This window comes from Phyllostomus hastatus, unplaced genomic scaffold (genome assembly GCF_019186645.2).
Source record: "Phyllostomus hastatus isolate PE091 unplaced genomic scaffold, TTU_PhHast_1.1 phas_contig_308, whole genome shotgun sequence".
In the NCBI taxonomy this organism is placed as follows: Eukaryota; Metazoa; Chordata; class Mammalia; order Chiroptera; family Phyllostomidae; genus Phyllostomus; species Phyllostomus hastatus.
Genome location: NW_025333848.1, coordinates 1,634,463 through 1,661,239, shown reverse-complemented (window position 1 = coordinate 1,661,239; position 26,777 = coordinate 1,634,463). Strand labels below are relative to the sequence as shown.

Genomic DNA, 26,777 nt, shown 5'->3' with positions numbered 1-26,777 from the left:
GCTAACCTGGCCATCTATTCTCCCGATCATGCCTGCCTTCACCTGCACAAACAGGTTTGCCAATTAACATGACTTTCTTTCCCTCCCAGAGCACTTTCCTGCCATGTGATTACCATCAACTTTCTGCCCTACAGCTTCTTTACAGGTTTGAACAAAATAGGATTCTGTTAATGACCTCCTAGCTACTTTTCTTAGAATTACTAGTGCCACTTTTTTTTTTACCTCACTGGATTATTTCCTGGAGAAATAAACTTTTTGTTTATCCTAATGGAAGTGACAATTTTAGCTCTGAGCTCAGCCCCATAGAAGAGGGAAGACTGAAGAAGGTACACAATGGAAGGGCAGGTAGCTGCGGGAAAGGGGACTGATCTTGTTATGATCCTACACAATCTCATATCCATTAAGCTTGTGAATCATTAGCTTATACACAGGTAGTTAAGGACTTGGAGTGGAACCGATGGAGGGCACATGCACACAGGCCTTTTCATCTACGCTTCAGGGAATTGTTATACAATAGCTGTAACATGTGAGGCTAAAGAATTACTTAGTCCTGGCTCCTTTGAATGTTCTCATTTTGACCTTGCCTAAGTCAGGTGACCAGACTCCCTTCCTCTCTGTGCCTTGGTGAAATAGAGGCCAGGACTATTTTTACTCCGAAGCATCAAGCATGAATTATAAAGAGCTGAGCAGTGAGCCACAATCCTGGCTTCAAAAATGAATAATATGGTAGAAGAACCCAGTTCCATTTTGCAACCCCTCCACTGCAAAGTGTCTCTAGCAGATGAGTCAGTTCTTCAGCCTGAGTATTAAGTGGCAACTTCAGAGTCTTTAAAGTCAACAACAAGATTAAGTTTAAGGAAGTTTAACAAAATAGGGGGATGAAGTTTGTCACAGGAGTATTAGTTTTATGTGCCTTGTAATACATTACCACAAATTATATGAACAGCAATTGCAAAACAGCATGTATTATCTCACCCTGTCTGTGAGTCAGAAGTGCAGGCACAGCTTAGGCGAGTTCTCTCCTTGGGATCGCATGAGGCTGCCATCAAGGTGTTTGCTGGATTGTGTTCTCATAGGAAGGTGCAACTAGAGAGGAATACACTTCCAAGCTGTTTTTAGCAAATTCATTTCTTTGTGGTAGTCATATTGATGTGAGTTTGCTTCTTTAAATCCAGGCAGAGAAAGAGAAGAGGGAGAGAAACTCTCCCATATGTAATCCACATACATTCCATCACCTTTGTCACACTCCCAGACACAAATTGCACCCACTTTCAAAGTGAGGAGATTACACAAGGTCATGACCATGAGGTTGTTACAGAGCAACAAGGGGGGGACTGGGACGATATACTATTACCAAAAGGAACCCCCCAGGTTCGTTATGCCCGCCACCAGAGGAAAGACGTCTCTTTATACCAGAGATTCAGTGAAAAGGAAAGGAATTTATTATTCATTCAAAATAACACAAACTAAAGTCTCTCACAAATGCACACAGTCCTCCCAGCACCCTCCACGTGGCAAAAGGGAGCACTTCCAAAGCCTCGTGGTCCTGACTCTCACCCAAGCCGAATGGTCCCAATCAAGACACCAAAGCTGCATAGTCCTAAACAGATGTGTGGTCCCCAAAAAGAGACATGTGGTCCCAAAAGAGAGACACGTAGTCCCAAAAGGAGAGACACATGGTCCCAAAAGAAAGAGATGCCAAATGGCTGCCTCGCTGGGTTTAAATCCCTGTGCCAATCTTCCTCTGCAGCCCCATTTCTGGCTCCTCCCACAACTGGCTACAGCTGCCAGCATTCTGGGCAGGTGTGACCCTGTGGTGTGGAGCCAATTATCTCCAAGCTCTTCTGGACCCTATTTCAAATCCCTATTTGGGAATCCCCTCTTGGCTGCAGCCTGTTACAAGGTGGCAGGGATAATGAGAGCGACTTAAAGTCTGTCAAGTCTGCCCAGCTATCTGTCACACAAGGATAATGGAATTACCCCCCTGGATCTTTAAAAACAGGGGGAATCCAGTATGTCTGCCAATGAATGAATGGATAAACCAAGTGTGGTCTATATATATACAATGGAATATTATTTAGTCTTCAAAAAGAAGAACATTCTGATACATGCTATAATTTGGATGAATCTTGAAGACATCATGCTCAGTAAAATAAGTCAGATACAACAGGATGAACATTCCATACTTTCACTTATGTAAGGTACCTACAGTAGCAAATTCATGGGGACAGAGAATAGAATGGTGCTGTTCAGGAGCTGGGAGAAAGAAGGAGAGAGGCATTTTGTTAGTCAAGGTCCTCCAGAGAAACAGAACCAATAGGATGTGTATACTGAGAAAGAGATTAATTATAATAAATTGACTTATGCAACTATAGAGATTGGCAAATCTGAGACCCTGGAAAACCAGTGACACAGTTCCAATCCAAAGGCTGTCTGCTGGAGAAATTTACTTATTTGGAGAAGAGTCAGCTTTTTTGTTCTACTTAGGCTTTGAAATGATGGGATGAGGCCCAGTCATCACACTAAGGATGGAGGTATGCTTTACTCCCATCATTAAAATATCAATCTTACCCCAAAATATACTCAAAGAAACACTCAGAACAATGCTGGACCAAATATCTGGGCACCCTGTGGCCCAGAGAGGTCCACACACAAAAATAGCCATCACAGGAATTACCGTTTTATAAATACAGAGTTTCGTTGCAGAAGATGAAAAAGTTCTGGGGATGAAGCGTGGTGATGTGAGTGTACATCAATGTAAATGCATCCAATGCCACTGAACTGTATACCTGAAAATGGCTAAAATGGCAAGTGTCTTGTTAGATAACTTTTACCCCAAACAAAGAGAGCAACCCACTTTTTTCTATCAGGCTTGAATAGGGAAAGGCATAAAAGGCTGTTCTGAGGAGCCAGATCACCCAGAAGGTGGCGACTGTCAAACTCTCCCTGTCGTGGCTTCTCCATATGAGCTTCTAGTTTGAGAGAAGTCAGAAAAATGTTGAGGGTGACCCTGGTTGGGTGGTCTCTACCTCACACTGTACTGTTAAAGTCTTCCAGAGAGTGCATTGTCTCTGCCTCAGGGATCTGAAAAGTCTCTCACTGAGTTATTTCAAGAGATGTTCATACTGAATTTATACTACGTCAGCCATCACCTATGTTTTTGTTTTCAATTAACTGACATAATGGAAAAAACTACGAGCCGAGCTCTTGACTGGCATCTTATAAAAAAGAGTTATTCAGCAAACCACCTAAACTTTCTGAGCTTCTGCTCCACTTCCTCAAAATAAAGGAACTAAAATAGATTTCTGTTAAATTTCTTTGTACTTAAAAAAATCCAGCTTGTGCTATGTGTTTACAATTAAGAATCTCACATATTAACTATCTATTCTTTGCAGAATATTACACAGTTTCTATGGTATGCCAGACTGGGAGGGAAGAATGATTTTCTTAACATAAACGGGTCTATCTTTACTATTAAAGGACTTGTGATTTAGTTGGTGAGGTGAAATAACATTAATGGAATTGAAAATCGATACAGGCACTGCTAAATACATTAAATAAGGGGAGAAAAGGAATTGATGATGATAATTCTACTAGGAGATGCTAAGTAGAGAAGATTTTTTAAAAGAAAAGAATGTATTGTATTTGAAGTACGGACAGGATTTATAGAGCTCATTACCAGGTCCTGAACTACTTAGGGTGACTTCCATGAGTGTTGACCCCTCCAAACATGGATGATTATGCTCTCTCGAGTCTTGTTGTTGAAGTGTGGCGGTAAATATCAGAAGTCTGAGAGATCTACTCACTTATATGTGGAATCTGATGAACATAATAAACTAAGAAACGAAAAAATCACAGAAGCTTAGATACATAGAACAGATTGACAGCTGAGGGAAAGGAGGGGTTGGGGAGGAAAGGAAGAAAGGTGGTGAAAGGGTTAACCAAAGGACCTATATGCACAACTCATGGACATGGACAAGGACGTGGGGATTGGCTGGGGGTGGGGCGAGGGTGAGGCTGGGTGATGGAAGCGAAGGTGAGCAAAGTGGGAACAACTGTAACAACTTAAATAGTATTTTAAAAAAGGAAATATGAACACCATTAGAAACACATACTAAGGACATAACCACAAAATCACAAAAGAAAAAAATGCAAATGGTTAAGAGACATAATATGACATCTCTCTAGTAGAAATAGATATAGAAATCTTCTCAAATTGTCAGATATTGAAAGTGCTAACAATGAAGTAAACATTTCATACATACTTCTAAAAAATTAAAAATTAAAAGAAATATTTACTGACAACCTAAAAAAACAAAGAAACAAAAAACAAGTAAGAGATCTAGCTCAATCTTAGGCCTCCTCTTAGGAAAACAATTCTGGCTCTGGCTGGTGTAGCTCAGTGGATTGAGCACAGGCTTGTGAACCAAAGCATTACTGGTTTGACTCCCAGTCAGGGCACATGCCTGGGTTGCAAGCCATATCCCCAGTGTGGGGTGTGCTAAAGGCAACCATACACTGAAGTTTCACTCCCTCTCTTTCTCCCTCCCTTCCCCATCTCTCTAAAGTAAATAAGCAAAATCTCTTTAAAAAAAGAATACAATTGTTTCTGGTGCTGTGTGTATCTTTGGGTGCTTTAAACATAGTCACATATATCTTTTTGAGACACTTCTTACAACCATAATCCATAAACTATATTATATACTAGTCAGATAGGTGAGGAAGCCAGGACAATAGAGAAACTGAGACATAGGTAAATGGCCAAGCAGTTTACAGCCACCTAGTAAATCACAAAATCCTGTGTTGCTTAACCAAGGACACTTAAGAGTAAGTGGTTTCCACCTCATCCCACCCGGAGGGTAAATAGCTTAAATCACCCTACTCCGAAAGATAACAGAAGTCTAATTAGTACAATTTGTGTCAACCATACTCCAGGACAGATGAAGTCTGGGAATAAGTCTCTTCTTGGCACATCAGCATAAAGCTGATGAATATTTGGTTGAGATCCTCTCCTAAAACCTCCCCTAGAATTCCTGCCTTTAGCCTTTGGAAAACAGATAAAATCCCTAAGACAAATGACCCAGCAGGAGCTCCTCCCGTCTGTAGCACACCACACCTTTCCCTTCTCCCTCTTCCTCTTCCCAGGCACATTACCTTTGCCTTTCTCTCTCCTAAATTCCAAGGACCCTCCTCTTGCCTCTAACTCGTTTCTTGAGCTGACACAGCCCTACTGGCTCACATCCACTGCCTCTGTCATTTTCTAAATAAACTTTCACTTATAATTTGAGTTCCTTAGCTCTGATTCTTCCATTGCCAAACTCAAGAACTGAGGTCCCAACGCTGGTAACATCTGGTGCCATCTTGCCACTAATGCTAGGATATGATGTGCTCACCAGAAATATGTGCCATGTCCATTTCATCAACAAGTGTACTTACATGTCTCACTTTACTCCACTAGAATATTGATAGGATATGAAATAACTGAGTCACTGTGGGGACTGATAATGTGCCTCATCATTGTGGTATCAATCTCCTGATCTTTTAAAAAAAAAACAAACAAACCTGGCTGGCGTAGCTCAGTGGATTGAGTGCGGGCTGCGAACCAAAGCATCGCGGGTTCGATTCCCAGTCAGGGAACATGCCTGGGTTGCAGGCCACAGCCCCCAGCAATCACACATTGATGTCTCTCTCTCTCTCTCTCTTTCTCCCTCCTTTCCCTCTCTAAAAATAAGTAAATAAAATCTTAAAAAAAACAATCTCCTGAGATTCTAATTATGTGAAAGTCACCATGGTGTATGCAGAGATGGATCCAACCTTGCTTCCTGGCTCTCCTAGTCAAGGGGAGTGGGATAGATAGGGCTTGAGTGATAAAGGCAAGTAACACTGATATGTTCAGGCTAATTTGACTGGAATATATTTGTTACATTCTGAGATTTTGTATCTGTAGGTATATAGAATTATGTCATAGAATAACACTTTAAATGGTAGATAAGCTGTTTTCAGTTTGGTCTCAGATACCCTGCACAAAAAAAGGCAATACAGTATAGAGATCACCGACTACAGTGAAAAACAAGCAAATATGGACACTGGAATCAAGCTGGTCCAAGTGCACACTCCTTCACCAGCTCAGTGTATCTCACCCATTTGAATTTCAGTTTCCTTACCTGAAGACTGGGTACAAACTCCTCTCCTCTAATGCTCATGGAAAGTACAGTTTTTCCTTTCATAAATCATTTAGTGAAATATCCTGAAATACTCTCAGAATCACCACTTTCCCTGCCTGCAATAGAAATAACCCAAGAATTTGCGTCAGCAAACATGAAGCAAAGCCTCTCCTTCCTCCTACCAATGATTGAGTCACACTGTTAGATAGCAGTCACTATTTAAACACTCCAGCAAAAGCTCTCACATTTTCACTTTGTAGAGGTCCTGACTGCTTCACTTTCTCATTCTTGGAATGAATCTGGATATGACTTGTGATGACCTCAAGAGCAAGACTATGAAGGACCAACCTGAGCAGAAGGCAAATGGAGAGAAAGCTAAAGGTACTAGGAGTGGGTGTATGTGTACAGGGGCAGAATCCCAGGATTAACTTAAATGTGTGAATTAACTGAATATAGGATTAGAGAACTAAAATGCTTGAGAGTAAAGAGTTAATAACTTTTACTTAAAAGAAAAGCAAGTTGAATACAACGGAGATGATGATCATAAAGATGAGGACGATGAAGGAGAATGAACTAACTTGGTTTGCATGATGGTGTAGTAGACAATGGTGATAACTTTTATTGAACATGTATTATGTTCTATGCTCCTCACTTTACTTGCATTAGTTCCCTGAATCTTCACTCCTTGAGATTAAGGCTGTAGGGGAACTCTGCCCACAGAGCCCATCCGCCGCCTGTACCCTGTCCGCCACGGATGAGAATTAGTCGACTAAGACCTGATCTGCTTGGGGAGGAAAGGTGGTCGATCTCTCAAAGGAGAAGCGCTAGGAGACTGTTTCTCAATGGGTTTACATTGGGTTCAATTTGCTCAGGAATACAGGTGAAGCTCATCAATCATGTCAGGCAGTAAGGATCGAACAACAGATACAAAGAACTCTGAAGGCTTATTCTGAGTCAGGGTCAGTTAGCTAAAGGGCTATAAAACTTTGGGGAACAAACTCATTTTATGTTTGGACCCTTATCAGAAAACTAAGGACACTCTTAGCAAAGCAAGTTTCACAGGATTTTATGCATTCTTTCTGAGGCCCAATCGCCCTGGGGAATCTGCCCTTTCCAGCACAGGGCTGCACCACCCTCTGACGTCGTTTCAGGCTTAAATCTAGCAGGGGAAGTAAGGCAGCCAAGAGATTAGGAGAGTTCTTACAGTCAGAATGAGGACTCAGGTTATGACAAAGCCGACGGGCAAGGGTCCATCACCCACTCTTCCTATAGCAACCCCCCACAAGTCCTTCCCTGAGGGCCCCTTCATGACCATGCTTGTCTTAGGTCATCCCTCCCTTGAGGAATCTTACACGTCATTGGCTAACCAGTCATCCACCTGGGGCCAAGCAGGATGAAGGTAAAAGGGGGCAGAGGCAGTGTCCCTACCAGGAAGATAAGCTTTGTCTCCTTAGTGACTTATGGCCCCAAGGTCTCTTTACTCAGCCTTAGCCATGGGGGCTTACAGTTTCTGAAACCAGGTAGGGCGGTTCCCAACATTAGGTTATAATCATCCTTTTATGGAGGACTAGATGGGGAGCAGGGTTCACTGAACTATCCACTTTAATGCAGCTAGTAAATGGTAGAACTAGGATTGTATCATGATCTCCCATTTGTCTAGAATAACAAGTAAGATCCAATCCATCAGATGGGTCAAAAATGTTGAATTTACCCAGTTTATACAAGACAATTTTTATAATAGTCCTGAAGGCACTGCAAAAAATATATATTTTATGAATTATACAAAACAGATAAAATAATATCCAGGATAGTATAGCATAATTTTGTTTTATTACATACCATTTTTGAAAAATTATAATTTGTTTAATATACACAGTAGTTAAACTGCTTAAGTAAAAGTTAATTTATAATCCCAAATCCATAGACAAACTAGATAGATTGCCTTTTATCTTATATCCATTTTGAGAGAAAGGAATAAAATACGGAAAAGGAAAGTTATACAAATGAAGTCATACAAAGTTAGATAAGACATTCCAGGGCATGTTTCCATCAACAAAATGAAAATTTCTCTCAATAGCAAAAACAAGTGTGAGCGTGTAATAATTTAACATTTTAGCTGATGAATTTAACCTAATATGAAAACAGTGTAGCATTTATAGATAAATCTTTGAATTAACAGTAGACATTTGCTCATTCATTTATTCATTCATTTATTATTCACCAGTATTTACTGGTGCCTGACCATTAGTACAATTATTAAGTAAATTATTTTCTTAGAACCTGTGTAGATCATCACCTACCATACATCTGATTGCTTTCTGATTAGATGATCGATAGGAGGAGCAGGGAGTTGGTGAGTGCTCTCTACCTATGAAGGAGACAGGACAAAGGGTGGACTATAGAAAATGGGAACATGTGCCTTCCCTGCACTGGTGTGGATCCCGTGACCTCTAAAACCTCAGCAGTTTTATCATTCAAGAATGTTGGACATATTTGATCATCTACAGAATGTACCTTTAAGATACTGACCAAGGGCAATGTTGTTTGAAAGCCTGACACAGATATATTTGCCCCTGAGAGTAGGATTAGGTAATTTGCACAAGACACAACTATTTTCTACTTCGTCTCTACTAACTTGCCACACACACTCTAGGACCTTAATAATTCTGAATCAGTAAATGAGGCATATTCCTTTCTATCAAAATTTCTGTTTTGTTTGTGTCATCTGTGGGGCCTAACAGAAGTGCTTCTGACACATGACAACTATGAATGTATTTGACCACTGATTAATTTAGATCACTATGCATTCACACTGGGTATTTTGTAATATGATGTTCCAAGTCATGTAGCTACTTACAATTGAATTAAATACTTATGTCCGGACTTTAATGTCTGTGTGATCTTAGAAAGTCACTAAATTTTTCAGTTTCCTTATTTGTATGTACAAGAGAACATTATCAATGCCTTATTTGTTTTATCTCACAAGGTGAGGAGTCCAAATACATGAGATGTTTTCCTGCTGAACCAACATATATGTCCTTTTGTTAGGTGGTAGAACACATAATTAAACACACACACAAGAGTTACATAATTTCTTTGCTTCTAAATTCATGGTGAATTTTTTCTATTAACAATAGGGCCACAGCTGTTGTAAGTATAGAATATAATATTAATATGAGTCAAGTGAGTATTGAGGTTTCATTTCTAGTTTTCTTTGCTCAATAATCTCAGTTCCTATATGTAATTTTAGTGGAATAAAGGTTAATAGCACAAAATTATCTTGTAATTCTTTAAGACGATATCAGTTAATTAACTGACTAAAGTTTATTTGCTTGACATCAGACCCTCATTTGTGGTATGTTGTGGTATGTGGTGTAATACACACTGTGTGTACTTGTGTGTGCATGTGTACATGCCCAGACTTGATCTATAAAAACATCAGATTCTCTGTTCTGTGGGTAAAGTTGATGCAATCAAGCTGGACTGAGGGTTTCTTGAAGAGTCATTGCCAGGGGAGTAGCCAAAGTAGTTGTATAACCTTTTGAATCAGACACATAGAGTCAAATATCTGGTATTGAATTCTGGATTTTCTACCGTGTCAGTTGTGTGACAATGAGTAAATTACTTAATATCTTGAATTGTCCAGATTTTTCATCTGTAACTATGGGTAATGAATTATTTGCAGAGTCCTTGGAAGGACTAGAAGTAAGTAATGCAAAGCACCAAGTACAGACAAGATCCAAAGAATTGTTTGATTATTTGCCTCCGTCCTTTTCATCTCTCTCATTTTATCCTGTCATTCTAGGTCCTCATTTGCTTTCTTCCCGGTGTTGGTGCCCTGTGGCTGTGACTCTGGCGATCCTTTGTCTGGGTTTATTGGTGACCGTTATAATGCTGACAACACAATGTAAGTGCTGACATGGGGAAGTGATAGAGTAAAAAATGAGAATTTACAATCATGGTTTGCAAATTGGTTTCAGAATACCCACGAACAACCTTGATTTAGATACACTTTAGGCAAACTGTTTTTAGAATGAGTGGGAAGATGAATGGGTATATTGTGCTAGTCTCAAATTGAGGCAGGGAATGAAGATTATGAATCATAGATTTTGTTGCAATTAGTTTTCATAGCTTCATAGACAGAGCCTACATAAATCCAAAAATAATGAGGAAGAAAATAATTTGAAGCTAATTATCCACAAGGTCATCTGAGAGATCCAAAAGTAAAAGAAACCTCATTTAGCTTATGTTGAGTTTTAATAGAGATAATTAAATGCCAATTTAAAGTTAAGAACAAGAAAAAGAATTTTAATAAATAAAACATTTAAAATAAAATATACTTTAAATGTATATATGAGCATAGAGGAAAGAGGTTGTTCAGAGGAAAAGAAATGAAAGAAGGATAAGAGTGGCCAAGAGGGAAAGAAAACGATGCCAATTATCCACCTACTCCACCTGTGTTCTTAGGTTGTAGATCTAAGTAATTGTAGCTATCTAGACCCAGGTTATTAAGGCCTTTAAAGTGCTATTTGTTTTCCAATTGTTGTTTGAGGTCACAAACCATTTATTTTTTTTGATAGATAAACACCAAGGTCTTTCCTAATGATTGAGAGAAGAGCTTTTGACTAGTGATGGTGATTGGAAGGGTCTTTCTCTGAGGCTCTGACCACTTTACAACAAGGTTAAATCTGGCCTTCAAGGCAAGGAGACTGCTTCTTACTGAACCAGCAAACATCTAGAACTGAGATACTTGGCCCTTAACATGTGTTGCCTGCTTGATTTCATAACCTTTATCTCATCCATCTTTCCTAAAATATGCTCCAGCAAAAACAAAAAAAAGTTTGAGACTCTTGTGATACAGGCACTTAATATAATTCTGTGGGAGGGTGTCTCAAAAAATGGAGTGAGTGTCATAGTTCTTAAATAAAAGTAGGAAGTCTGAAAGGGTAGAGAGAGGTCAGAGGAATGAAGACACAAATACAGTAAATCATTAACAACATTCTTACTAATAGTCAGTGAGCCTGGTGGGTGACTGGCTATTTTTAGGCTGTCTATATTTTATTTATGCCACTGATACTTATCTTGGGATTTCTTTTAACTTGTGTGTAACTCTCAACAGCAAATAAAACATTAAAAATAATTTTTTTTAAATTATGGTGTCTGTGAAATTTCCTGATCATAAAAAATATATGTATTGCAGGGATATCAAATAACTTTCAAATCTGTAGTGTTTGAGTAAATTTGGGTCATTTTCCAGCAATTTATCTGTTGTCAATATGGATTATTTAATTCCCTTCTTTGATTTCTTCAAAATTCAGTGGAGGGATTTTTATTGGGGATTGGAAACGAAGTTTTAATTCAGCTATAATTTAGTATCCCAGGTGTCTGACCTTCTAAAGAAACAGCAAGCAAACCTGACTCACCAGGAAAATATACTGGAGGGACAGCTGTTAGCCCAGAAGCAGGGAGAAAAAGCTTGCCATGAACAACAGAGGGAACTCAAGGAAACAGTTGAAACACTTGCCCAGAAGCTGGAAGAGAAATCACAAAAACAAGCAGAACTTTATCAGCAGAACCTGAATCTCCAAGAAATTCTGAAGAAAGCAGCAAATTTTTCAGGTATGGGTGAGAGAGGGATAAGGAGAGGTATTGGAAGCTAGTCTTAACTATTTTTTTTGAAAAGCCTCTAGACACAAAATTAGCATATTGATATATGTATCATTATTTACATAATGTTATAACATCATTTCATAATGTTCTTTACTGCAAGTTCTCTGTATCTGTCATCCTCACCCTATCCTACATCAAATTCTTAAAGTATCTGATTTAATTAAGCACACTTTTGGTAGATTTAAGTTTTCTTTCCTCATAGGAGTTTAATTTCATTTTAAAATTCTAGTTTTGAGATTTCTCTGGAAGAATCCTTCTACCCTTACTGCTTGCCACCGATTCACTTCTCTTTCCATTCCAATGTACCTTAATCACTGATTTCTTTTCCTGAACAGCCTCCTTTGTGGCTGGAACTCCTACCTCTATATCAGCTTTATTCTATGGCACTATTTCTTAAAGTGTACTACATCAATTTACTTTTTTCCCTTTTTACACATTTTATTTATTTATTTTTAGAGACAGAGGAAGGGAGGGAGAGAAGGAGAGAAACATCCTGTATGAGAGAAACATTGATTGGTGGCCTCTCACACACCCCCAGCTGGGGACCTGGCCTGCAACTCAGGCATGTGCTTTGGCCAGAAATCAAACCTAAGACCTTTCAGTTCACAGGCTGGTGCTCAAACCACTGAGCCACAGCAGCCATGGTTGTACTAGATCAACTTAAATTGAGTCAATGTAGATAGGCTGGCTTGGAAGTGTTAGGTAGATACTTCACTAAGACAAAAATATGAGGGGCCCAGGTAGTCAGTTTATGTCAGAAGAATTGAATTGATCTCAGCTGTGTAATGAATTCTAGGAGGCAGGTAGAAATAGTAACACCTAAATGAAGGAGATGAAAATGTGAACTCTGAGGTTATTACAGAAATGATCTGATTTGTTTAGTCTTTCTGTAATGTGTAATTGTCATGCGTATGATTTTAGTCATAATGAGAGGTGGGGGGTGTGAGATGGAGTACGTTACTGCCTTGAAGGCGTGTGGAATCCTACGCTAAGCATTAATAACTTCCACTAATAAGCAGACATTGCTCCAGTTTCTCAGCTGTACGCTCAGGGAATCGCAACCTTGTCACTTCTTTGGATAAATATTATGTAATAACAATTCACAGATAACCATAGATCCTTTTGTTTTATAGATGAAAAACTGAAATCTAGATAAGTTAAATGATAATAATGATGATCAGTTGTTTTGTATAAAGTTTTGCAGTTTATAAATCCTTCTAACATTTACAAGGTTATTTAAATTTCGAAATAAGCAGAAATTTATAGACAAACTAATCTTTAGCTAGTGTCAACCACGTATTTTATCTCTTTAAGGAGGGAGTTATTGAGGAAATAAAAGAATACTCCATTTCAAAGAAGGTTTAAAGGAAGAAGCTAGTATATCAAGGATACAGATGATTATGTAAGCACACATAGCTGCATGCCAGCCAAAGGTTTATTTCAAAGGTGGAGCTGTAAAAATATTTTTGTATTTTATCAGTTGCACGGAATTAAATTTATGTCAGAAACACACAGAACCATCTCTGAAAGATTCCAGGCCTGGATAACTAATTAAAAAGAATAAGTGGTATGTCTTTCACAGGCAGATAAACTGGGTAATGTGCTTCATTCCTTAACAGTGTCAGATAAAGGCTAGTTGTAATACCAAATACAGTACTGTCTTTTTATCAAGCAAATTTGAGAAGATTCTCAAAAAACACTAATAATAAAATACCATATGCAAATAAGTGTCAGTTTTCTCAAGTTTGATTAACTTACTTAAGGATTGTCACAAAAATCACAGCATTCTGAAAGACAAATTTTGTCTTTCTTACCAAGTTTGGGGTCCTCAGAGTGTATATGAAGAGGGAGGAACTCTGAGAAATTACCACGTGTGGTTTGCTTGAGGTCATCCAGCTGGAAAGATTCAGGGTCTTCACAGTAACAGACTTCATTCACATTTAGCCACAGAATTAGTGGTGGTTCTCAACCTCTAGTATACAAAATTATTGCCCAAGTAGTTTCTTAAAACTGCCAGGTTTACCCCAAGGTTATATATCAATTGCCTTGAGGGACATAAAGAATATTCCTGCCCTGGTTGGTGTGGTGCAGTGGATTGAGCACCAGCCTGCAAACCAAAGGGTTGCCTGTATGATTCCCAGTCAGGGCACATGCCTGGGTTGCAGGCCAGGTCCCCAGCAGAGGGCGTGTGAGAGGCAACCACACTGATGTTTCCCTGCCTCTCTTTCTCCCTCCCTTCCCCTTTGTCTAAAAATAAAATAAATAAAATCTTTAAAAAAAAAATATTTCCTGCATTGACTCCAACTCAGACATTTGACAAATAGTGTGAGGTCAACAGACGCACAAGTTTCCAGTTCCCATTTTCTCTGTCAAGTGAAGAAAATGAATGGAACCTATGCCCCAGTGTTGTTATGAGGATTAGATGAGTTAATATATGTAAAGTATTGCCAACCATTTCTGCATTTGGTAAATAAAAATCATAATTAAATGATGATTACATACATAATACTTAAAATAAATGCAGACTTTGAATACCATATTTGGAGATATCTTTCTCACTTTTCTATAGCTTAACAAACTTGCTTACACTGCCTTTTAGTCTACAAAAATGAAATACATGGGTGGGCTAAAAGTAGGTTAATAATAATAAATAATACAATAATAAATAAATAATAATACAAGAGTAAACTCTGTGTTTTGTGTACTCAAACTGTGAACCTATTTTTCCCCACCCCTGTATATTCTTTCCTTTTACATGAAATGATGGGACTAGGCTAATTGAAAAATACAATAAAATTTACTTTCATTGCTTCCATCCTGGCCTTTTTATGCCTGGTTTCATTCACTTTCTCCTCCATAGTTCAGTGCCCTCCTACTTTGTTCTCTCTGATAAAGTCTTCTCTTAAAAGATTATCTAATGCTTTTATGCCACAATGATAATATACATTAAAAGGCTGCCTTTCTCAAGGATTTTGGTATTTTTCACTTTTAGTCATAGCATGGACCAAAGGACTCTGTTTCTTATTAAAGCGATTCCAAGTGCTACTAACGCAAAGAAGAGATGATGATGATGATGATGATGATGATTGATGGGGAGGGGGAAGAAGAGGAGAAGGAAGAGGATTTGGCAGATTCTTTAAAATATCCATAAACATAGACATTGGCATATTTTGTTTATTGCCTAGACCCTCATTTGGGTTTTTTTGGAGTCTGTGAGGATTTTGTAACTGAAAACTCCCTATTTTCTGAAATCTTACTGAAATGAAGGTGTTCACTTTCATCAATATACAGTTCTCCTTAGAACATCTGTATTCAAAGGAAATAGAGTGTGTGCCGCGTATGCATCGTTAAATATCCTAGTAACCACACTTAAAAGTTAGAAACAGATGAAATTAATTTTAGTAACATATTTTATTTAACCCAATGTATTTAAGAGTTTTTCAGCACTAATCAGTATAAAAATTATTCATGGGATACTTTACATTTTTCATATTAAGTTTTCAAAATCATGCATTTATTTTATACTTACAGCACATCTTAATGCAGACTAGGCACAACTCAAGTACTCAAGAGCCACACAGGAACTAAATTAGGAGGCATGATATTTAAGCTTGAATTCATTATTCAAGGATATGAAGTTTTACAATACATAAGCATACTATTTTAAAAAGCAGAATAAGTATTGAGTACTTATTTCCCCACCTTTCACTTTCATTTTCCCAAACTTAATTTAAAAAAAAAAATAGACCAGATTCTAAAATTACATCCCAGCCCAAGCCTTGTTTTTAACAGTCTTGCTTTCTAGTTTAGGTTAATAAAATCAGAGTGTTTTTTCTTTTACTCTAGAAAACAGAGACATTAAGACTCTATAGCTATTGAGTTATTTGCAGAATCTGAATGTAAATCTAATTAAGAATTGATGGTATTCATGTGAGAATCTTGAGGGGAGACTTAAGAATTATAGAAATATTTTTATTCAGGCCTAACTCACTGATTAGATATTTCACACTTCCTAGGTCCTTGTCCCCAAGACTGGCTCTGGCATGAAAAAAACTGCTACTTCTTTTCCGCTGACCCATTTAACTGGGAAAAAAGCCAGGAAAACTGCTTGTCTTTGGGTGCCCAGATGCTGAAAATTAATAGCACATATGATCTGGTGAGTTTTTAAGAATGCGTGTTGGATTGCTGTATTGGCTTAGAGGAAAATAAATCAGGTTTAGGTCCTGTGTGGAAGAGTCTCTGTTTGAGAATCAGGATATCTGTTTACTAGCCTAGCCTAGCCACAAATTCCATACATGACCTTTGACGGACAGGTTATGGAGTATCTCTGTGCTTCAGTAAACATTTCTGTGAAACCATCAAGAGGATGTTGAAGATCTCTTTTGACTCTTTAGTTTTGTGAATACGTAAAACAACCATGCTGACTCCAACATCAACTCAAAAATATTGCTCCCCACAGGAATTCATCAAGCAAGCAAGTGCCCATTCCAGTTTCCCATTCTGGACAGGGTTGTCTCGGAGGAAACCAAGCTACTCATGGCTCTGGGAGGATGGTTCTCCTTTGATGCCCAACGTGTAAGTTTCCCGTTCTTTGTCCAACCTCCTAGTGAAGTTACTGCAGCATTCCACAAAAAGTGTTTTTCTTCCAGAGAGAAGCTCGGGGAATTTCTGAGAGTCTCTTTCCCCACTCCTCTAACACAGGGAGCTGGCCTTCTCCAGAGCTTTACAGTTATTACTGATTTGAAACTTTGAGACAAGGGTAAATTCCTAACACAAGGTGGCAGTAATCTACTTTTGTTTCTTTCTTCCCTCTCTTTTTTTTTTTCTTTTGTCCCCACCTCCAGGTTGAGACTCCAGGGAGCTATTTCCCAGAGGAATCCTTCAGACACTTGTGCCTATCTACAAAGGGGAACTGTTTTTGCTGACAACTGCATTTTAACTGCATACAGTATATGTCAGAAGGCGGCGACTCTTATTGAGAGCACAGTGAATTCAAAGGCTCTGGAAGAAATGGAGGAGCCGATCTTTGAACGCTTTTCTGGAATTTAAGCTATTTTTCCCCGTCTGGTGCAAACCATGAGAGCCCTGAGAACAGATGTCCGGAAACCATAGAGCTTCTTAGCAGAATGCGGGGCTCCAGCTGCCTGACACCTTTATGACAAAAGTTTTGATTCTATGTCTACATTTTTTTTTTTTTACCTAGCTGGTCTAAAGCCTCCCAGCCAAACTTTGGTCCCTCTTCCTTGTTTATTTTAAAGTTTCACTCCTCTCTAAGCCTTGGGAACCCTTTCTACCTTAGTGCCATCTTCCCCTCACCCTTCTAAACCTGCACAGAAGAAAGAAAAGGGAGGGGTTGCCCAACTGCAACAGAGGAGGAAAAAAGGGAAGAATGCATGGGAAACAGAGCACGTGAACAAGTAGAAAAGAGGAAAGGCCATACTGCAATCAAGAAGCTCATGTTCTCAACATCAAAAGCTACCACTTGTTGGTCTTTGAGTCGGGGTCTCTCTCCAGGCTCTCCGCATACACGCGCACACACGCACACACACACACACACCCATATCTTCACATTTTGGTGCAATTGGATGTCCTGGGAAATACTTCAAAATCTGATGGTCTTTTCTGTGAACTAGTTTACGATTAATTCTTAAATCAGTCATTTCTTCACCTTTTCTCTACCAAAGGACAACTTACTGCCTTTAATTCTTCCAAACAGTATTTGTTAGATTCATGGGGTGGGTGCCCCTGGAGGAAAAAAAAGTTAATTTTTACCCCTAACTTTTATAGATAAACTCTTCTCAATCCGTTTCACTGTGCTATAGTGCAGAAACATACAGGACCAAAAAATATTGACACTCTAGTGTGGAACAAACTGAGTCACGTACAGAGATATCATTGAATAGGAACAAATGGAATTGGAAATATTCATTCTACTTTCAGTGCACGTATTTAAAATGCACAATCAACAAGTTTTCGCATCTGTAAACATGTTCCCTCGGAATCATCACTACAAACAGGACAGTGAGCATGTTCATCACCCTTCATCATGCTCCTCCTCAATACTTCTTTCCAAGGCAACTACCAGTCCAATCTCAGGGCGAATTTTGTAGTACATTACATGAATGAAATCATACAGTATGCCTTTTTTCTCTAGCTATTTTTACTTAGCATAACTATTTTAAGATTCATCTATCTTTTTGTTTGTATTAATTTTTCATTCCTTTTAAATGTTGAATATTTTTCTTGTGTGTGAATGGACAACAATTTGTCTATCCATTTACCTGTTGATACCATTTGGATTCTTGAAAAGAACTAATAGAAATAAAGCTGCTATGAACATTTGTGTTTAACTTTTGTATGAACAGAATTTCTCTTGAGTAAATATTTAAGAGTGTAAAGTCTGAATCATTCAGTAAGTGTATGTTTAGCTACTTAAGAGACTGCCACACTATTTTCCAAAGTTGTAGCTTGTTACATTCCTACTAGCAGTGTACTAATGTTCCAATTCCACTGCATCATTGTCTATACTTGGTATGATCAGTCTTGTAATTTTAACTATTCTAATAGGTATACCATGGTATATCATTTTAGCTTTACTTTGCATTTCCTAAATGGAGAATGATTTTAAGCATCTTCTTTTGTGATTGTTTATTATCTGTACATTTTCTTAGATAAAATCACCTACAAATTTCTTGAAAAACTTTTATAAGTTTTTATTTATTTTATTTTTAGACAGAGGGAAAAGAAGGGAGAAAGAAAGAGAGAGAAACATCATGGTGTGGTTGCCTCTAGCGTGTCCCCCACTGGGAACCTGGCCTACAATCCAGGCCTGTGCCCTGACTGGGAATCAAACTGGCGGCCTTTTGGTTTGCAGGCCAGCACTCATACCACTGAGCCATACCAGCCAGAGCAAATTTCTTGAAAATTTTTATTACAGTTATTTTTTTCTTATCTATTGAGTCTCAAAAGCTCTTTCTATTCTAGATAAAAGTCCTTTATCAGATATTGTTTTGATATTTTTTTCAGTTTATGACTTTTTTGTCCTTGAACAATGTTCTCAGAAAAGCAAAAGTTTTAAATTTTAATAAAGTCCATTTTCATGTTTCTATCATTCTTTCTAAAAGTTCGTTGCCTAACTTAAGGTCACAGGACTTTTCTCTTATGTTTTCTTCTAGAAATTTTGTTTTATTTTTTTCTGTAAAGATTGTATTTATTTTTCAGAGAGAGGAGGAGGGAGGGAGAAAGAGAAGGAGAGAAACACCAATGTGCAAGAGAAACATTGATCAATTTCCTCTTGCATGTCCCCAACCTAGGACCTGGCCCACAGTTTGGGTTTGTGCCCTGACTAGTGACTGAATCAGTGAGCGTTGGGTTCACAGGCCCGTGCTCAACCCACGGAACCACACCACCCAGGGCTGCTTCTAGAAATTTTATAGTTTCAGATTTTACATAGAAACCTGTGAAAAATTTTGAGTTTTTGTGAGTTATGTGTCAAAGGTTTTTTTTTTTTTTTTTACTTATGGATAGTCAATTATTTTAGCAACATTTGCTGAAAAGAATATTTGTTTTTCACTACATTGCTTTTCATTTTGCCAACAATCAGTTATCCATTTTTGCATGGGTTTGTTTCTGGACTTAGTTCTGTTCCATTGATCAACTTGTATATTTTTACTCTACCATGCTACTTTGAATTCTGCAGTTTTTTAAACATATCTTGAAATAACATAGTGCTAGTCTAATGTTTTTTAAACTTGTTTTGACTTATCTAGGTTTTTGCATTTCTTTGTAAATTTTTGAATTTCTGAATCTGTAAAAAAAAGCTTTAGAAATTTTTCATGTAATTGCATTAAATCTACAGGCAAATTTAGGGAATATTGAAATCTCAAAAATTTTTGTTAAACTCATGAAAAAAGTATATCTCTCCATTTACATTAGTGTTCTTTGATTTCTCTAAGCAGTGTTTTATAATATTCTCTGTACAGATGTTTCATGTATTTTTCTAGATTATCACTGTATAGTTTATATTTTTGATGCTACCATAGATGGTCTTGTAATAATTTGTAACTTTAATTTCTGTTGTTAGCATACAAAATTACAATATAATTTTATATTTAACAGTGTTCTGAAACTTCATAAGCTCACTTATTCTAGTAATATTTTTGTGGATTCCTTGTATTTTCTACATATATAATGATGTTGTCTGCTAATAAAAACACTTTTATTTCTTTCCAACTTGGATGCTTTTTATTTCTTTTCTTTGCCTGTTTTAATAGACTAGAACCTCCAGTTCAATGTTGAATAAAAGTGGTGAAAGTGTACATCCTTATTTTGTTCTTGATCTTGGGAAGAAATCACTTAATGTTGAACCATTGAGTGTGTTGTAAACTGTATACTTTTCATAAATGTCCCTTATCAGTTTGAAGAAGTTCTCTTTTATTCTTAAGATGCCAAGAAATTTTATCAGGAATGAGTGTTGATTTTGTCTAATACTTCCTCTATACCTATTGAGATGATCATTTAATTTTTCTATTTTTTCAGTGTTTTAATGTGAAGAATTACATTGATTAGTTTTAGAATGTTAAACTAACCTTGGATTCTTGTGATTTACAAGTATTGTCATTTAAATAAGTAAGTAGATTAAATCTCCTAAAATTTGGTTTAGGATTTTTTCAACTATGTTAATAAAGGATGTTGATTTACAGGGTGGGGCAAAAGTAGTTTTACAATTGTGAATAAGGAAAACACAGAGTTTATTATTGTATTATTATTTATTAATATTTTCAATATGAACAACTACTTTTCTTGTACTGCTTTGGTTTATTTTTCAGAAAAGTTATTTACCTATGTCAATTTGCTGGAAGATTTTATGTAGAATTGGTACTATTTGTTTATTGAATGTTTATTACATTTGACCCCTAATGTCATCTGGGCATGGGTTTTCTTCATTGTAAGATCTTGCTTTAATTTTTTTAAAGATTTTATTATTTTTAGAGATAGGGGAAGGGAGAAAGAGAGAGAGAAACATCAATGTGTGAGAGATACATCAATCTGTTGCCTCTTGCACACCCCCATCTGGGGACTTGGTCCATAACCCAGGTATGTGCCCTGGCTGGGAACTGAACAAGTGAACTGAAAGAATTGAGACCTTTCTGTTCTCAGGCTGGTGCTCAATATACTGAGCCATACTAGCCAGGGCTATTGTAAGATTTTAAACTACAAATTCAATTGCTTTAATACATGTAGTGCTAGATAAATGATTCCTTTTTGAGTAAGCTTCAGTGATTAGTGTTTTTTAAGGAATTTGTCCATTTCATGTAAGATGTTTAAATGTTATTATTATAACATTTAAAATTGTTTTCTTATTATTTAAAAATCTCTGAAATCTGTAGTGATGCAATTTCTCTGATTCCTGACATTGTTAATTTGTAAAAAACTATTTTTTTATTCTTGAGGAAACTTTTTGTTTTACTGGATTACTTTCACCATTACTTTTTTTGTTTTCTATTGTATTAATTTCTACTTAATCGTTACTGCTTTTTTCTACTTAATTATATTTTGATTTGCTGTTCTTTTTCTAGTGTCTTTTTAAAATATGGAAGCTGAGTTCATTGTTTTAAGATCATTCTTCCTTTGAAACTTGTTGGTGAATGTTCTATGTGCACCTAAGTAGAATTGTTATTCTGCAGCTGCTGAGGAAAGTATTCTAAAAACATACATTGGATGAAGGTAGCTGATAACTTGGTTCATGTCTGCTATATACTTACTGATTTTTTGTCTGTTATTGTATCAATTATTGAAAGAAGAACATCTAAGCCTCTCACTGTAATTATAGTTTTATCTGTTTTTCTTGCAGTTTTACCAGTTTTGCTTTGCTTATTTTGAAGGTCTGATAATAGAGACATAAATATTATGGATTGTTCATCCCGCTTAATAAGTTATGCCCTATATAATTATGAAATGAACATCTATATCTCTGACTTGCTCTGAAATTTATTTGAGTGCAATTAATACAGGCACTGCTGCCTTTTCCATCCTTTTACTTTTAAACTACATTTTTGTCTTTATACTTAGGTGTTCCTTCTAAGTGCCATTTAGTCATCTTGCTATTTTATGCAATATGATAATTTCTGGCTTTAGTTTGAACATTTAAGCTATTTGCATTTAATGTAATTTTTATATAATTATATTTCTACATTTATATTTGTTTTCATTTTGTCTCAACTCATTTGTGTTTTCTTTTATACTGCTTCCTTTTGTATTAATTAAATATTATTTACTATCCCACTTTTATTTCATCCTTGTCTTATTACCTCTTACCGTTGGTTTTGTTACTTTAGTAGTCATTTCAGAATTTATCACATACCTGTACATCATAATTCACTGTATATGATATCATATACAGGAATACTACCTTATGACAGCATACTTCCATTTTTCTTCTCTCAGCCTTCATGCTAAATGTTCCCATACATGTTTATATAACATGTATAACACATAACATATAACATATAATATGTTTATATGTTATAAACACCAACATACATAGTTGTTACTTTTGTTTTATCAGTAAATAATCTTTTAAAAATAAAGAATAAGAAAAAATTACATACACATTCAGTTACCATTTTGGGTGCTCTTTATCATTTTTCTAGATCCAAAGTATCACAGTGTGACATTTTCATTTTTCTTAAAGAACTTTATCATTGCCTGTAGTGCACAACTGTTTGTGAGGAATTCCTCTTACCTTTTCACCAAGTTTGCAAAGATATAAGCTACTAAGCTATTATCTCTTTGAATATTTGTTTCTGTCCTCCCTTTTTCTCACTCCCCGCACCCCACGCCCTGTTAAGGGGCTCCAACTACCGGCTGCCAGAAGTTATCCCACAGCACCCTAGTGCTTCTTGCTTTCTTCTTTCCTCCTTCCCTTCATTCCTTTCCTTTTAAAATTATTTTCTTTCATTGTTTTATTTTCTATAATTTCTATTGTTATATCTTCAAATTTATCAATTTGTTCTGTAGGTGTCTAATCCATCACTAATACCATACAGTGCATTTTTTAACCTCACTATTTTTAGTGTTTATCTCTTGAGAAGGGTGCTTTTAAAAATTTTTTTATGTCTCCATGTAGCTTTTAAAAATATATGACTTTTAGGATAGTATTAACCATTTTAACGTTCATGTCTTTTAATTCTAACTTATGAATTTGTTTTATTTTTCACCTTATGACTTTATCTCCCACAGGGCCTTGTTTTTCTGACTCTTTGCATGCTTGCTAATCTTTGATTGAAATTCAGACATGGTTAATTTTATGTAGGTCAATGCTAGCTTTTATTGTGTTTCTATAAATATCCCCGAGTTTTACTGTGAGATGTTTTTAAGTTATATAGAACACAGTGATGCTCCTGGGTATTGCTTTTATGATTGTTAGGTAGTACCAAGAAATTCTCAGTCTTGGGTTAATTGTTCTTCACGAAGAAGGGAAGATTTCTGAGTGTTCTATCCAATACTCCATAAACTATGACCTTTTCCAGCCTTGCTGTAGGGAAGGGGCACTGTTCTCTGATCTGTGTGAACACTGGGTATTGTTTCTTTTATTGCTTTTGTATGGTTCTTTCCCCTGTCCCTCTGGTGGCTCCCTCTCACTGATGTTCTGATCTGTACCTTATTGACACCTCATGGAAGACCTCTGCAGATCTCTGGGGTTCTCCGTCTGCGCAGCTCATGTCTTCTCTTGTGTGTTCTCCTCTGAATGCTTGCTGCCTTTGTCTTTCTCAATTGAAGTGTTTTCCAATATGCTTCTCAGTTCCCCTTCCCTGTGTGTGGCTTGCAAACTGTGTAAACATGGTCAGCTGGGCTATGACAGAAGTCACCTTCTTTGTTTTCATCTTTCATAGATCATTGTTCTTTTTTACTCCTCATACCCAGTGTTTTCTTAAAATAATTCCTCCTTTATATATTTTCTTCTGTTTGTGTTTATTTGGTTGTGCCAGGCTGGAAGGTAAATCCAGTTTTTGTTTTTCTCTCTTAGTTCTAGGCAAAAGTCCAGGAGAAGGATTTTGCAATTGGGTACTTAAGTGTCTCTTTCTGTTGGAGTTACTGATATCTCTGAACAAAGACATGTTCAGCTGAAAGGATCCCTGGAAAAAATATTAGTTCAAGGCCAGAAGATGAATTTTTTCGCCTCTGTGACTGGAATAGTTTCTATTTCAACGTTGATGACAAAGCTATTTTCTTTAGTTAAGCTGATAGTGCCTGTGAGTCATGGTCCTATCATCCTCCCTATTTCTGTCTCCAGTTTTTATAGATGTTGTCTTCCCAGATCTTAGGTTCAGAAGCAATTACCCCAATCTGATCTATCTTAGGGATTTCCTTCTGTCTCTTAGTTTTTATGCGGCTTGTTTATCCCAACCACATGAATGTTATTTATCCTTGTCATTGTTTAACTCAAGGCTACAACTACAGCTTTTGGGCTGCATCCTATTTATGTATGCCCTGAAATCTAAGGCTGGTTTTCACATTTTCAAGTGTCATTTAAAAAACATGCAGCAGAGAATGTAAGTGATCCACAGTCCAAAAATATTTACTCTGTCATCTTTTGCAAAAATCTAAAAATATTTACTCTGTTGTCCTTTGCAAAAAAGTTTGCTAACCCCTGTTATAAATTTATTGTTTATGCCGTGTTTTTTTTGCATGTCATTAAAGAAATGTACAATGACTCTGAATTTGTACTACCTGAGTTTAAATCTCAATTACTTAATTTCTGTTATCTAAGTCAAGTTACTTAACATCTTATTACCTTGATTTTCTTAATTAAATGATAGAAATAACACTAGTAACTTGTAAATCCTAATTAATGGATATTTGAGGATCTAATGAATAATGTTCATATAATACTTCAAATAGTGCCTAGGATTTGGTAAGAATTAAAAAATATCAGCTATTTATGGTATTAGTTAATTTTTTCCCTGTCTTTATGAGGTCCTTAAAGTGTTTCTGTTTTTGATAGTAAATTCTTAACCTATTACAGAAAATTGACCAAATAACATACTTTCTTAATTTAGGTTTAATTGTGTTTATCAACATTGCTTGGAATTTGCTGGTGTCATTGTTAAAATAGTGTGTTGTAGAACTACCCTGACTTGGCATTTATTTTCTTAACCAGAGAAAGTATTGTTCAGCATTTCTTCAGTTTCTTCTTTGCAGAGATATCCTGAGTTTATTAGGGATCTGCAAGGCATTTGGGTCAGTATGGGAATAGATGGTGTTTAAATGAATATTGTTTTAAATACTGGTTTACCTTAGAGTATTTCACAGACTTAGGCTGTTGTGGTTTGGAAACTTGAGCAGGGTATGTATGCTTAACAGCGCAAGTTTTTAAATCTTAACAAGTTAAAGGAGCAAATTTAAAATATCTGATCTTTATATCTCAGTTATCTCCAAGTATATATTTTTCAGGCCTACCTTTACTTACAAAGTCCTCCTAACCTCCACCTCTGCGTACTCACTCATCCTTATGCGTGGTGCACAAAGTATCAACGTGTCAAAGGTGCCATGAACCAGAAACTGATGGGCCTCTAGGTTTCTGGGAACAACTTTTTGTAATGAGAGAGAAGTGGTTCTAAGCATTTGCACAATTGGAAAACTCACAACTCTAAGTAGGAGTACTAAGCATTTGACTTGTATCTGGACCATAATGAAATCAGAGTGGCTTTGAAATTATTAAATTGGTCCTTGTTTAGGGTACATTTAAACTTATTGGTCCATCTTATAGTAAAGTGAGCAGTCATATACCTCAGCTCTTTCTTAGTTCATTATTTTATTAAGAGCATAGTCAACAGATAATTTATAATCCTATTCTTAGAGAATGAAAAATTCAATAATAATATAAATAATTTAAGTTCAGTAAAGCATCCTGTAAAACTGACAGCAGGAATCTACCTCAATAGATTCAGAAACATCAAATCATCTCCATTTGCTAAGCTCTTTTCTGCGATATGCTGAGTTAGCTCTAATTTTTTATTTTAATTGTATTTTTTAATTTTTAATTTTAATTATATTTTATTGATTATGCTATTAGAGTTGTCCTAATTTTCCCCCTTTGGTCCCCTCCACCCAGCACCCCCTACTTCCTCAGACAATCCCCACACCATTGTTCATGTCCATGGGTCATGCGTATAAGTTCTTTGGCTTCTCCATTTCCTATACTGCACTTTACAAAAGAAAAAAAAGTAGAGATAGCACTAAAGTTTTAATTTATTTACAACAAATGCAAACATTTAAAATAATTAAATAAACAACTTTTTTCCTAAATATTGTGCCCTTCTTATTAAGTATGTATGTTATATTTTGAAAATGATGTGGAATGACTAATAGATAATTTTAAAATACCACATAATCAACAACAACAAAAAGCAAACAAAATATAACCCAAGGCATTGAAATTAAGAACAATCTGACGGTGGCCAGAGGGGAGAGGGGAGGTGACAGTGAGGAGAAGGGTTTTCAGGAACTACTATAAAGGACACAAGGACAAAACCAAGGGGGAGGGTGGAAGCAAGGGAGGGAGGTGGGTTTGGAGGGCATGGGGGGAGGGGTGGGGAGAAAATACAGACACCTGTACTTGAACAACAATAAAATAATTTAAATTAAAGAAATACAAATAAATAAAATACCTGATTGTAGTCATGAGTGGCATAGTGGTGTTTCAGTCAACCACAAACCAGTTATACCACAGTGGTCCCATAAGATTATAATGAAGTGAAAAAATCCTACCCAGTGACGTCACACCCGTCATGACGTTGTAGTGCAATGTATTACTCACGTGTCTGTGGTGTAAATAAACCTACTGTGCTTCCAGTTGTATGAAAGCACATGCAACTATGTATATAGTACATAGTACTTTATAATGATAACAAACAACTATGTTACTGGTTCATGTATTTA

At 36.7% G+C, this 26,777-nt stretch overlaps 1 protein-coding gene across 1 annotated transcript; it reads left to right on the top strand.

The window, feature by feature from the left end:
• The first annotated feature begins 6,434 nt into the window (after window positions 1–6,434).
• Window positions 6,435–18,011, top strand: OLR1 (oxidized low density lipoprotein receptor 1). The gene is made up of 6 exons (XM_045839748.1): window positions 6,435–6,545; window positions 9,970–10,071; window positions 11,538–11,783; window positions 15,851–15,990; window positions 16,294–16,409; window positions 16,679–18,011. The coding sequence occupies exons 1-6, from the start codon at window positions 6,458–6,460 to the stop codon at window positions 16,881–16,883; spliced, it is 897 nt and encodes a 298-aa protein (XP_045695704.1). The 5' UTR covers window positions 6,435–6,457; the 3' UTR covers window positions 16,884–18,011.
• The last annotated feature ends 8,766 nt before the right edge of the window (window positions 18,012–26,777 follow it).

Coding starts and splice junctions, on each gene's coding strand:
- OLR1 (XM_045839748.1), top strand. CDS start 6,458: ATGAATCTGGATATGACTTGTGATGACCTCAAGAGCAAGACTATGAAG. Junction 10,072..11,537: donor TATAATGCTGACAACACAAT/GTAAGTGCTGAC, acceptor GCTATAATTTAG/TATCCCAGGTGTCTGACCTT. Junction 16,410..16,678: donor TCTCCTTTGATGCCCAACGT/GTAAGTTTCCCG, acceptor CCCCACCTCCAG/GTTGAGACTCCAGGGAGCTA.